At 39.1% G+C, this 14342-nt stretch overlaps 1 protein-coding gene across 1 annotated transcript in view; it reads left to right on the top strand.

Annotated features, from left to right (window-relative positions):
• LOC139117018 (uncharacterized) overlaps positions 1-13671 on the top strand; it is a 37872-nt gene extending 24201 nt beyond the window's left edge. The window contains exons 2-5 of the mRNA XM_070679819.1: positions 5750-6257; positions 7915-8058; positions 10287-10445; positions 12302-13671. Of these exons, the coding sequence (XP_070535920.1) occupies positions 5750-6257; positions 7915-8058; positions 10287-10445; positions 12302-12369 (879 nt within the window). The 3' untranslated portion in view covers positions 12370-13671. The remainder of the gene's footprint in view (positions 1-5749; positions 6258-7914; positions 8059-10286; positions 10446-12301) is intronic.
• Positions 13672-14342: the final 671 nt, after the last annotated feature.

Here is a 14342-nt window from a genome sequence, read left to right as displayed (position 1 = left end):
AGAAATTGTATTGGCATTAGCGGGCGACCTGCAATAAACTAAAATTATATGTATGTTTTTGGTATACAGGTGTTGATCCACGACGGAACCTTGCGTTAATTTATATGTTTCAAAGTCTTTTAATTTCAATGTTTTGGGACTGTCCTCGTTGACAGCAAGTAATCACATTTCACGTCAGTTGAACACGAATAAAGCAATTAAATATAATACAAGAAATCGTGGTTGTAAGGATTGACAGTAATTTTGAATAGACCAGAATGCACGATTTAAATGTGATCGTGTTTCAGAATACCAAATTATAGAAGGAATTTCCATCAATTGAAACGTGGTTACAATCTAATTAGTGACATTAGTGACACGGGTATCTCTGAAATGAATGGTTTATTGATTGGTTGGTCACGTGACCGGGGATGTACGGGGTTTATCAGGGTCATGGTCCATGACAAATCTGCATTATCTTTTCGAGTCGCCCATTCGACTTCTATATTAGCTTAAATTTACGCATAATCGTTATTGCAGACTGACAATTCAGTGCATGCGGATTAGTCCGATTTACTCTTTTATCAGAACACACTCTCTGAGTGGGCGGGCGACGGCTAAATCAGGTGTCTTCATTAGAAATCTTCTCTCGCTCTCGGAACACCGGTACAAGACGTATGCTCGCGAGGGCCCACGGGAATAAGTTTGTCTCAAGCATAACAAGCCAGACTCTGGTCCATGTGTAGCAGTGTCATCATTTTATTTTACACAGCCTGCAGGAAGGCAGTGCGATTCTAAATTTCCTGAAATTCAAAGCAACACATACGATCCAACACTATAATTTTGTTTGTTCACTCGAATAAAAATAAGAAATAAATAAAATAAGAAATAAATACATTAATGGCAACATTTTGATCTGTTTCCGTTTATGAAGCGTAATTCACTGCATGACTATTTTCTCACGCCAATTTGACATGGAAGAAGAGACATTCCCACTGGATTCAATTTACGAAGTAATTATTCTACGTGAATATCAATCAATTTATATATTTTTAACAGTTTATGTTATAATTGTTTTTTGTACTACATCTTTATTATATTTTGATGTAACGTAAGTTCAACAATCTTGAAATTTTATCCATTGCGTGTGGAATTGAATAAGCAGTGCAAATCTTGCCAAATACTACCTTATATGGTAAAATAACATATCAGTGTCTCGAATAAGTCGTTCTGATTGGACGATACACCAGCGCTAAAATGAGCCCCTCAACCAGCATAGAGCGTTTTAATAACGAGGACAAATCGATGTTCGAACAAATCTCTATTTGTTAAAGATATGGAGATATAACTTTAAAAAGTAGCATAAACGTCGAAATTTGTGTGTTTAGAACAGAACAAGTACCAAAGTTATCACTTTATATCGCCTCCATCTCCACTAGACTTCCATTAGATCACGGCCGAGCATGACATATCCCCTTGTTGAGTATACTCGGTCCCGGGCTCTCAATTTTTCGTATGACGACGCTCACACAATGTACGCTCCATTTCGCACTCATCAAGCGGATTTTGATATCTGGTACGTATTATAACGGGATCTCGTATACACCCATACGGCCGGGGCTAAGTTAAATATGTGAGAACTATTTCGACCAACTCCTCCCCACCACTTCTGAACACTGCTTAATGATTAGTACAGTTACGATGTTGTCTCAATAAACTTATGTACCCGTATTTGTCGCTGAAGCGCCGTCTCTTTTTTTCATTCATTCATTCATTCAAATAATCAGTTATTGATCTAGCAAAATGCTAGACACATAGAGACATAAATGATGATGATGATGACGAAGAGATGATGGAAATAATGATGATGATAATGACGACGACAATGATATTGATATTATGTTGACGTTGATGTTGTTGTTGTTGTTGTTGTTGTTGACGGGATGACGGTGATGATGATGACGACGATGATGATAATTATGTCGATAATTGATGTTGTTGTCGATGAGATGATGATGATGATGATGATGATGATGATGATGATGATGATGATGATGAATGTAGTGATGAAGATTATGGTGGAGCGTGCATTAGGTACTAACACATGGCAAACGCCGTTTATTGCAAGTTTCGTTAGTTTTGAACCATTTTACTTGTTCTTTATCGCGTGCTCGAATTTGCATGCTTCTCATGATGATGGCGATGATTGATTATAATGACATTGACGATGAATTGTAGCGGTATTGGCGATTTCAACCATACATTTGCGGCACAAGCTTTCTAGAGCTAGCGTTGTATCACGTAGGTCAGGTTTGGTCCCAAGTAGCAATATCGTATTCCACTTTGCACACCATTACTATGCCGTAACGGACCTCTAAATGACGTCAAGTTGTAAGCCCGTGGCTGAGCAAGGAAATGTTCATTAAAAAAGCTGAACGAAGCTTGTAAGGAGAGCAGGCAAAATAATGTAGTTTGATTACACCTTTGCTTGCAGAGCGTCAGCCAGTATCCATAGCAACAGTGACGCTTCACCTTAACATCAGTACTCATTCAAAATTTAATGATTAATCAAAACATATTATGAATATTTAAGACAGTATAGTTCTTAATCAAATTCACGGGCGGCTCAGCGAGGCTAATTGTTGCTTTAAACGGATGTTATTGCAAATCGAATAAAATGCTGCCACCATTGACTGTGTCATCTTGCGCAGTTGGTTTTAATGCGTGTATTTGGTATGACTTTGCTTTCGGGCTGTGCGGTGATTAATTTCATATTGAGAGAAAGCTAAGAATAGTGAGAATAAAAAAAAGTCATTTTGACTGAGCGCGCAACAGGTGAATCCAGCCGTTCAAGATTTCAAACCTTTCATTACTGAAGGTACAACTAAATTGAACTTTTGAAACATTGGTTTTAAAATATCCGTGACAGAAGGCGTCATCTATGTGTATTCATTAGCGCCGCGGACTCTACGTGCGTAATTCGGCGCGCTCGTTCTATTCGAGCGCCTTATCGGAAAAATTCCCTGCAGTGTTCAATTTGTAAAGATAGCTACGTATAAAATCTAACACCTATGGATTATCCTTTTCACTCCAATTATTCCCAAGATCCCGAGCGAGTTGAAGTTTTTTCCCAATCATACTCCCCACAATGAACCTATCAGCAGTGAAGGCCCTAGGGACAAATATCTCCCGTACATCCTGTGACGTCATTACTTTAGTCGCCTCGAAAATACACCACCGCCATTTGTAATTCAGTGAAAATCTGATGAACTGTTTAATCCCTCGGATAAAACAAGATTTGTCACATGATCGTATCAAGGGCCTGGCGCATTCACAGCACATTCCGATTTATTACCGCGGATGTCGATGATGTTTTAAAAGTACTTTGAGGTACTCTCTGGATATAATACATCAAGTACATAACATTTTACGAGGTACTTGACAGCGAGCCACGGTACAAGTTAGTCGGCGTCGCCCATTTCTCGCCACCGAACATTTGTTCATGCGAGCCTTCTAGGAACGTGTGCACAGCAGATATAGGCGATCGTACTGTGGGGTTTCAAAATACAAAATGTTGTTGACTGTCCGATACCTCCATATGTACACTACCGCTCACCTTAGGACATTTAGCATGTGGTTTTACGCCTTTTGTTGGCAACGTGCAATTTACTCGTTACCATAGATCCAGGCGCACAATATATATACGTTACACATCTGCTCGCCTTGTCTGGGTTCATCATTTTGTGCTGACGTCACTCGAAGCAGTAAAGTTGCGCTGCCAATGATTATTGATGGAAAGTTTTTTTTCCAAATGACGTTACAGTTGTCGTCGGAGGCTGTACGGCAAATGATGGGGTCAAATGTGACAATTGTGTCTCTGGCGGCGATTTCGAGGTCAGTTGATTCGAAACACAAGATGGAAGTTTCCCCTTCGGTCAAGAATTAAAATGCCATATATCACGGAAATCTCAGGGCTTCCCTGGTAGGCAAATCATTCCAACGAGTCTTATATGGATGATTGCAAGTCTTCCGTTGTATCAGCGAATGGGAGCACTACATGCGGAACATAGTAGTCTTGCCCAAAGTCTGTTGGACAGTATATATATATATATATATATATATATATATATATATATATATATATATATATATATATACCGTAATACTCTTTGTACCCAAGTTCAGAGGTTCCCATAAAGCCATTATGGTGATAACCGGGAGGGAAAAAAATCATAGAAAAGAATTTCATTTATTGACTCCAATGCATTAGGCTCCGCTTACCATTCTTCAGACAATTTCACAGCCCAAGTGTCGTGGCAGATCAGTGTAGTTGTTTTGCCATGCCTCCGTTACCATGGCATTCTGCCTAAGATCCCTTAAGGGCGCCACGAGTTGCGTGCAAATGTACTGGTCTTGAATTAGTCACCCACCGAAGCATGCGTATGTCTTGTCAAAACGTTCCCATTTCTATGGTAACCTTATCGATATCCTCGGTAATAGCAAAGTTGGGGATTTGTTGAATAGGGGCTGTCGTGTTGAAACCTAATCTTTTGGAAAAGTATGTAATCCGTTGTCTGTCACTTTTTATATAAGTCTGTTTCATAGCAAATCTATCTAAATCCTAAACCATATTGTGAATTTGCAAAGCATTTTATCCATTAAATTAACTTTTTTGTAGATGGGCAATAAAACGCAAATCTTTATATGAAAATGGTATATTAAAAAAACGAAGGTTATATGGAATATCTCTCCAATTATTCCTCGCTGATCAATGCTCATGCCAGTGATATCTCCTAGCCACAGGATTTCGTGCCGAAGGATTTAGTTTTGCACTGACCGCAAGATTAAAGACGTATTCTAACGTCGGTGTTATCATCACATGTATCGTTACCTTCAAAAAAGGAAATTAGGTTCAGTTGCTGTTAGAGTAGGCTGCCGTTGGAAGTGGCTCGGTTGGTAGAGACGGTTGTGAAAGGAGATAGCCAACTAAATAAGGTATGAGGCAAGGTTACTGCGTGGGGAAAGTAAGGGGCCGTCTCAAAAAGGGACTGCTGAGCTAGGTTACGAAGAGATTGGAGTTCGACTCCAGCAGAGATTTCACGTGCACGAACGTGACGAGGCCGTGGGACTGTAGTTTCCAACAGCGCGTGAGCTTCAAATTGCCTTTATTAGGTTTACTCGAGCGGGGACATAGAGGGGAGGTTATCGTGTTAGGAACTCGCACCTTGGAGACTGGAGACGGTCTCGAAAGAAGGTGTTAAGAGGGCCCCCTTTGTGTTTGTAGATTGGAACTGACGGGCAGGAAATTGAGGTATCGCTTATCCAGACAGTATATCACTGAATGACTCTGTAACTAACGGATGGACTATTCCAGCATATGAACGCTAAATGAACACAAAATTTAACACTAAAATAAGACATGCAGATTCTTCCGCAGATTTTGTGATTTCGATTTACATGTGCGAATGCCTGTGTGTTTTAGGAAGGGCTATGATAGTATTTTTCTTGTAAGAAGAAACCATGTCACGTGACTGATATGTTCGTTATCGTTAAGTTTTATTGGCTGATCACTCCTGTGTAACGGTTACTAATAGGTTTGCCATATATGTCAATTTTATGCAAATTTATGCAAAATACTGATGCAGATTTTCATCAAAGGATCCATACAGTTATCCATGTTATGACGAGGTGCAAGTTGGTGGCGTGATTGGTTTCATTGTTTAAGGAAAGATGTCATTATAATCTATGTGTTTGTTTGAATTCCAAGCAGACTAATTACATCACACAAGTGAGGAATTACGATAGAAGTGGCCTGCCGGAAGACACGAACAACATCTACGACATCCAAGGTGCAGCTATAAGACAAGAACTCGAAGATGAAATCCTTCCTCCGCCCGATCTCACATACCTGGCTCCAGGTGAGCGCGTCGATGACGTCATTGAATGGGACGACGGAACTTTCAATGTCATCAGTAGTAACCATGGTGATTCAAACATCAACAACCGGAGACAGAAGGGCCACAAATCTGTGCAGGTAGTGCGACCATCCGGGAACCTGAAAGGGTCGGGCACGTTAGAACACGCACTGATTTCGCCCCCGAAATCTAACGGGCGTGTACATGGTCACTCCTCGGGGGCGACAGATGATGCAACGAAGGTAGTAGCGAAGGAACTTCTGTCGATGCTCAATTCTGAATGCGTCATTGGAGAGGTGTGTAGCGAAGATATCGATTGTTGTGCCAGTCACACGTGTAGAAGGTATTCGGACGATTTACTAGGTAAGTCAGAATAGACTGCATGCTATAGTTGTTGATCAAGCACTGCAGGCGACGAGTCATCTGCATGCCGCCTGATACCAAGTTTTGTTCGATTTCCCAAGTTAAGGTAGGATGCACCTCGGAGACAGGTATGCGGGGTCTCAAACCTGAACAGTACCTTTTTGATTTACACTTGTTGGGGTCCATTTTGAAGCTCATAGGGTAAATAAAGTTTTCACCCGCTTGTTTTTGTAAAAATCGAAAATTTTACTTACCCAATAGAGGTAACATAGGGATGCGTCCATTCGAAATTGTATGTGTTTGCGTGGTAAATATTGGGTAATCTGTTTCTCTAGTACCAGATTTTGCGCGCTGACCCCAGATTTTTATTTTTTATTTCGAAATGGAAATGGTTAAAGTTTTCTTCTGGCTCTTTTGAACAAAATTGTAAAATATTTAACTTTGACGGAGGCGCATACTACCTACATACCTACCTGAAAATTAACCTATTGAAACCCATGATAAAATTGGCATTTCTGTCCAGGAGCTAACAACATTGTCACATAACAGAACAAGTACAACGTTTTTTCAGCCATCACCTGATAGCGATGGTACCAATGCATTTCTGCTAACTTTCAGCAAATGCACTGGCTGCTAGCAAATCTAGGGCATGCTAATTACACTCCATTAGCAGTGTACTGTAACTGCTGCAGTGGACCTATTAGTCTTACTTACCGGCTGCTAAAACTCTACCGGTCAACGGCTGTTAGCAAATCTACTAGCGGAAAATCTATTGCCTATTGCCTATTGCCTAATAGCAAATTTATCGTATTCTATTACCAACCTGTACGGTACAAGCGTAGGGCCCGCTATACCACTGAGCCGCGCCATTGGCAAATGGAAGCCCGACCAATTACAATAACTTGCTGTCCCTTCGAAGTGTAGCCAAACCGTCTATAGCTGCAAACAAACATATAGATTCCTAATATCCACTTGAAAACGAAACATATATACTCGCCGTCAAAAAGCCAACAATTCACCCAGAACTCTGGCTTCGGAAAAATCTATCGTTTGGAAGACTCATGTGATAGTATTCATTATGGCACAGACAAGGAGAAAAAATTGTCCGTGATTATAATAAGATGGTAGATGGTTATGAGGACAGTGTTGTTCAAGTTGAGTACACAATTCAGATGGTTAAGTTGTTGTATTGTTGTTGTATTTTATTTATTAACGTGTCCTACGTGGGCTTAAAGTTTACATTTGCTCACATGTGTAGTACAATATCTGTTAAAACTTGCCACATCCAGCCCCTTGGGCTTATAAGACACAGAAAACCAATTTCAACAAGAAATAAATAAATAGAAAAAGTAACAGTATTCTAAGTATTCATTCTCAATGGCAAATACTTGTCTATCAAAAGTCTTGTACTGTATTTCATCAATGTCAAATATATGTTTATTTCCTTCGTTGTCTTCATTTTTGTCTATATCTATTGAATGTTTGTCTCGTTCATACATTCACTTCATGCCTACATTCTTGATTCTCTGCTGCCCGTCATGCTCCGAACTCCACGGTGCCTTCTCTTAAAAAAAAAAAAAAAAAAAAAAAAAAAAAAAAAAAAAAAAAAAAAAAAGGTTTTCTGGAACAGGAACGTGACATTTGATTTGTCTTACAGGTAACTGCTTCCCACGATGTGATGTTCTGGTAAGCGAAGGAGGTAACTGCAACATGTGCGCATGTGCCAAAGGCCTAGAATGTACAGAAATACCTGTGGCGCCGGCACCCTTTGAAAAGATGTGTCTAAAGCCGATACCACAAGGTAAATGTAATCATGATTCTCATATTTCTATAAAATATACATTGCCCTCTACGGTAGCACGTGTTGGTGGAGTTTGAGGTCGATGAATATTTCATTTCAATTAAAATTAAATCAATACTTCGGTACGGTGCAACCATAAATTTGAGTACCAATCTTATACTCTTGAAAAGCAAGTCGGAAATGGGTTAGGATTATCACTAACGTGGCCCTCGATTCTCTTTTTTTTCCCCACAAGCTATACATATTGTAACATCGCCCCCAAAGTTCGCTTTCTATTAAAGTAGGCGTGAAAGTCGGCTCAAACACTAACTGTCTAAGTAAGCAGGCCTGAGTTAGGCCGATCGTTTGCAGCGGTGACCGACAGACACTTGTAAATCTGTAAAACTTGAGGCAGACATAAATTGATTCAGTCTCATGAATAAAAAAATGCACACGTGATTTAGAAAATCACGTGGCGTGCTCTTTTGATGTTGATTTGATTCGGCTGCAGTAAATTGTTGTTTTTTTCAGTTGTATCGCTTTGACAAATAAAGGATTTGACATTCATCATAACTGTCCATTTTCTGAATCATAAAAAGGCAGTTAAATAAACTTGACATACGCCCACAAAGAGGCACAGTTAGATATTTGCAAAGGCAATATGGACTTTCCTCCCGATGTCGCGATGGAATCCATTGACTCCCTTGCCCGGTTAGGCGCTCGCATCACTTAAAAGCCTTCGCGTAAACATAGTCCCTCTATGTGGATAGAGGGACTGTGGCGTAAACTTTTTTTTTTCTGTGAAGCAGAGATCGATGTTGGAGAAAATAAAGCTTTAAAAGTCACAAAATGATGGTATTCTTTATACAAACTACGTCTTCCTCTGGCATTTAAATAACCAGAATTCAATACATACGCGACAATTAAAGCCCCATTTAGCTGTATCTTTTTGCATTTACACACAAAAAACTTAAAATTCAAATGTCAACAATATAAAAGTGCTTTTTGTTGACAAGCTAAATAGAAGGTGTTTCAAGGTACTTTATGTAGTAGAACAAAAACTTGCAATTGACATACAAAACAAAAATAGTGAAAAAGCATCAACAGTTACAGCTAGTACCCCTTTAATGATATGTTTTGAAAGAAGACTGACTGGCCCGAACTAGAAAGTTACGTCGCCGCATTTGTCGAAAAAGACAGTTACCAAAATGGAAACAATAATTTTTTTTTTTCATTTGGCCGTACCCTTTTATATTGACACATTGAGTCAATATTCCCTACCTGCAATCATGATTTATCACGTTTTAGTAATATACAATGCAAGACTGGGGAATACTGGATCCGTGCTAGGTCGTGGTACCATCCGACGACATTAGTTTATTAGGTGGAAATTTGTATTATTTCACCATGCGAAGTACGCTGAGACAGGTACTGCTTAGCGCGAGGAGGATATTGCCCCGTGTACAGCTCTGGTATAAAGTATTGAGAGTTAAAGCTCCATAAGCTGTATCTTTTGGCTATTTTTTTCAGAACTTTTGTTTTGTGGTTTCCCTACTCCTTCTGCATTGATTCCCTAAACTGTAATTTAATTACAATTATTAGCATATCAACACACAAACCGATATGAGTATAATCTTCATTGTTATTGTTGAAAATTGTGTTCATGTCCGGACTAGAATTCATTTGTAAACAATAAACAATGATCACTACACACATACAAGCTGTGTTGACATAACGAATACTTAAAATTTCAGCATGACAAACGGATTAGGGTCAGACACGGTAGTTGATATACAGAAGTAGAATACTGAAAACTTGCCACAAGTTACAGCTTATGTCCCTTTAATACTTAAAAAGAATATTCTCAACGAGTGTATGCGGAAAGGTCAACTTCCATTTATTATCAATAATCGATATGCCTGTCAGTTTGCGTGCGTATATCTTTGATATTTAATACTACCTTGTTTTGTGCATATGTGACATAATATATTTCAATGAGGTGATATGTAAGTACAAGTATTAACCCTCATCCGGAATCTACAGTGCAGATACTTTTTCCACTGACTCCGTAATAAAGTCAAATGCGTCCAAAAACATAAAACACCTCGCTGTCGGTGCGCTCGTAATCTTAGCCTATACCGTCACGACACAAAAGAACCATATCAGTTATTTTACCTTCGATTCAAGCTTTATTATTTTGCAAAGTAGTGTCTTTTGTTTGACGGATAACACATTTTCTGTCGTTTCAGGCAAGCCGTGCTCTGATAACAACGAATGTGAGCCCGGCGAGTGCTGTCTGATGAAACCAGACGCAAATGAGGGCGCTATATCCAGATGTCATAGAAATCTCGGTCCACATGAAAGTTGCCGGCATGTCCAACCACATCCGTTTATGAATCTCTTTGAAGGTAAACTATTGCATGTTTTACCTTAAAACTTACGATTGTCAGCCATAGTGGATCAGCAAAAATGCATTTGATCATTAATCGCATGTCGTTGGATCTTTACGTCACACGGCTGCCTATACGAGGGGTAAAGTCACGCGTGGGGATAAGTTAACTACTTGGGTAATAAAACCGACAAGGTAATAAAACTTTGACAGAACTGACACATTTTTCGAAGACTTTGTCAATTAAGGGGGCGCTGCGCCCAACACAGTGTATTTTGCTCAAAAATCACATTTTGCAAATATTCATTCAACTTTAATTAATTTGTTAACCAAAAATTAACATATTGGTTGGGTTCACCTTTCAGCTTGTCAAGCAGTCGTACCAGCGTATGTTGCGTGATAAAAAAGTCTTAATTTATGCAAATGTATGCAAATAACTCGATTTTCTAGCTTCTCTTTTCTCCCAATTTCAAGAATTCCAAAGAATTTAACTCTAGCTGGGTCAAATTTTCTGAAATTTTCACATTATGTTCTTTAAATGCTATATAACAAAACAACTATTTTGTTTGGCAATAAAGTTCTTACATTTTGAATACTAGAGGCATTTTAATTTTGCTTATATCATGATTTTAATCACTTTTTTGAGTATCAGTCTTTCAACCCATGCCATTTTAAGATAAGAATAGATAATGCAAAATAAAATAGCCGTTTTTGCTACATATACTCTTTCAAATGAAATATAACATTTCAGAAAATAGTGTCAAGTTTTTTACTTAAATCAATTTTTATCATTAATACCAAAATTAAGGTTTTTTACCCCAAATATATACCCACTTCATCCTTCGAGTAACTACTGCTACCATACTAAACTTTAGAGTCTCTGGTTTTTGAAAATATATAGTATGAGGGGGTTTCCTTGTCATCTTTGATGAGAAATATTCCTTTTAACAAAACTGTGTTGGCAACATGCAGCTCCACCTTAAAAATGTTCAATCTTGTGTCTGTCATCTTTCTGCGAAAGTAAAACAAACCCATGTTGCAAACTGAAATAAGTTTGACACCAAATTTTGGCGGATTTGCAGCGTAAGATCTTTTTTCTGAAATGATTTTAAAATTACGCCACTCCAACTTCCGACGCCTTGTCAACTTGTTGTATGATGATATAGGCACAGTTATCTGATTTTTCTTACGGTGTGCTCCACATGTTACGGTGTCCCATGGTGAAAAGATTGTCCAGTGCTTGTTAAATGTGTCTATCGAAGACAGCAAGGGGAGACATGTTAATGAGACAGAGTGGCCGTATTATTTGGCTTGGTTAATTGTCTTGAAATGTCAAACGCCCACTTGCATGGCTGATAAAAGTGTCCAATTAAGTACCATTATAATGGCACGCGCCTTGGGGACTGATATTATGACTCAAAAAAAGTTGTACATTGCTTTGTAGATACGCACGCTTGACGAGTAAACGAAGTACCGTCTTGCTTGGTGGAAACAATTTAATTTTTCCCCCATAAAGTTAACGAGGAATGGTGGCCATTTTGAATTTCAAATATTGGTAAATTTTAGTTGATTTGTTTTCTTTAGCACAGAAAATTGCGAGAAGATCGCCGATATATAGCCCTAAATTTGAAAGAGAACAGTTTGATCAAAGTCTCTGCCATCGATACCAGATATTACACCAACCTTCTCATTCATCTGCTCCTTATGTTAGATAAGTTTAAGGTAATGATGATGATGGTGATGGTGATGATGATGATGACGATGATAGTGATGATGATGATGATGATGACAACGATGACGATGATGACGACGACGACGAATATGATGGGCTCGATGGTGACCTTGTGATGGTATTTTGACTTTTGTCTCTTTCAGTATCGTGTCCGTGCGACCACAGCACCGGCGTGGTCTGTATCGATGGAACGTGTGGACGGAGGCATTAACACTGCTGATTGGCAACCATCATCACCTACCACCCTCATGGTATCGATACCGGAAGTCATCAGCGGTGACGTCAGGGAACATCACATCTGAACACAGCGACTCATGTCATACTTATAGCTTATTAATCTGTACTTGCCCCATAAGTTTATCATTTCATCTTTTTCTTTTGTTAAGCAGCTGTGAGTTCGAGCCTTTCCATGCTAACCTGTAAACATACACATCCCATTGGTTTAGATTTATCTTTAATATTTGTCGTGGTGCTATTTTCAGAGGATTTTGAGCCCCATTTCAGAGGAAGAGCTACAGTTGGGACACTGACATTGATTGTAATGTTCAGAACATAACCATGGAATTGAGAGTAAGGGAGTAGCATTTAACTTTTGACCTTTGACCCAGGTGTAGGAAGCCAATAGATTATTGAGGTTTATGTTGTTAGCATCTGAATTATAAATAATTGTTCGTTTACACTGCTTTTGTTTTGATTCGACCGCCACGGAAAAACAGCGCCCCTCTTTGCAATCCTCTCAACCACGGAAACATTGTTTTATGATAAAACTGCACTTTAAAAACTTCGTATCGTTTTAAGTCTCAGACCTTCCTCTGTTGCTTGCATCCTCTTTATGGAGAAACTTTGTTAACTGTGACGTCACAGAAGTTTTAGCCTCAGAGCAATACGATTGCAGCACTTTGCAGGATTTATAGGCGTTTTCACTTATGTTGCCGACGATCTATGAACGATTTCTTTGAATTTTCCCCTTTTTTGGTGTATTACGATGATCCGTTATGTTTTTGATGGTCACTTACAACGGCAATAAAGGAACTAGGATTGAAAAGGATATTAAAACTTAAACTCTACCGCAAAACATATTTTATTAGTATCCAATGTAGACACACTTTTGTTTTACGAGACTCTGAAGAGATAATCGATTTTGAATGATCTTCACGCTTACATCAGACCGAAATCATACGAATGAAATCGAGACATTCGTCATAGAGGGCTTACTTTTTCTTTCGCCATATATTCATGTTTTAACGTAACGATTAACACCTAACTTTTGTTGAAAAAGAGGAAAAGTACATGTAATAAATATTTTGTTCGACAAAACGAAAAACATTGTGATAACTTGGTGTCGATATTGTGTCACCTAGAGGTATTTGTTTCATCCAATATCATTTTAGAAACGAGTCTCTTCATTAGAGTGAAACTCACCTCATGCGAAGTTGTTGATGTACCCTGTATTCAACGAACGGATAACTTTTATCGTTCTAGGCTAGCCAATAAAGTAACTTATTCTATATAATTTCGATTTCTTGGGAATATAACCTATCAAACACTAGTCTCGGTTTACCCAGACTGCAGTGGGGCTCTACTTCCTCCCGCCCACACGGGCGGGCGGAAGTAGAGCCCCACTGCAGTCTGGGTAAACCGAGACTAATCAAACACATGCTTTACGTGACAGCACTCAAATGCAAATCTCAAACCAATGGAACAAAAGGATGTAATGGAAGCTTTCGCCGTTGAGGGCCCCACTCATATTTCGCAAAACGTAGAGAGGCCATAAAGGACAAGCCAGGGTGTTCGTTGGCGGATGTCAGGAAATTAGCATACTTGACGGGAAATAATCACCAAGCAAAAAGTGGAAATTATGCTGAGTTTCCCTATAGAGATCTTATATCCGCCACCTAATACCCGAGCGTACCGTATATAGATTAAATATAATATAGCAAAATGTGATATCAAAAGTTACAGTTGCTGTTTCAAAAGTTGGGAGTACATCATAACTACGCAAGTTCAGGGGCAGCTGTCGTACAACACGTTAAAATCGTACGGGCTCGTCCACTCAACAGCTTACATGATCGCTAAAAAGCGAGGTTGTTCCACCGAGGGATCGTGTTCTCGTTCTATCGCCATATCACTTCCCCGACAAGCTCCTCGTCTGTTGCCTCATCTAGCTATTGTGGATATATTAAA

The sequence above is a fragment of the Ptychodera flava genome, chromosome 18 (genome assembly GCF_041260155.1).
Source record: "Ptychodera flava strain L36383 chromosome 18, AS_Pfla_20210202, whole genome shotgun sequence".
In the NCBI taxonomy this organism is placed as follows: Eukaryota; Metazoa; Hemichordata; class Enteropneusta; family Ptychoderidae; genus Ptychodera; species Ptychodera flava.
This window is presented reverse-complemented; position numbering and strand designations above follow the sequence as displayed.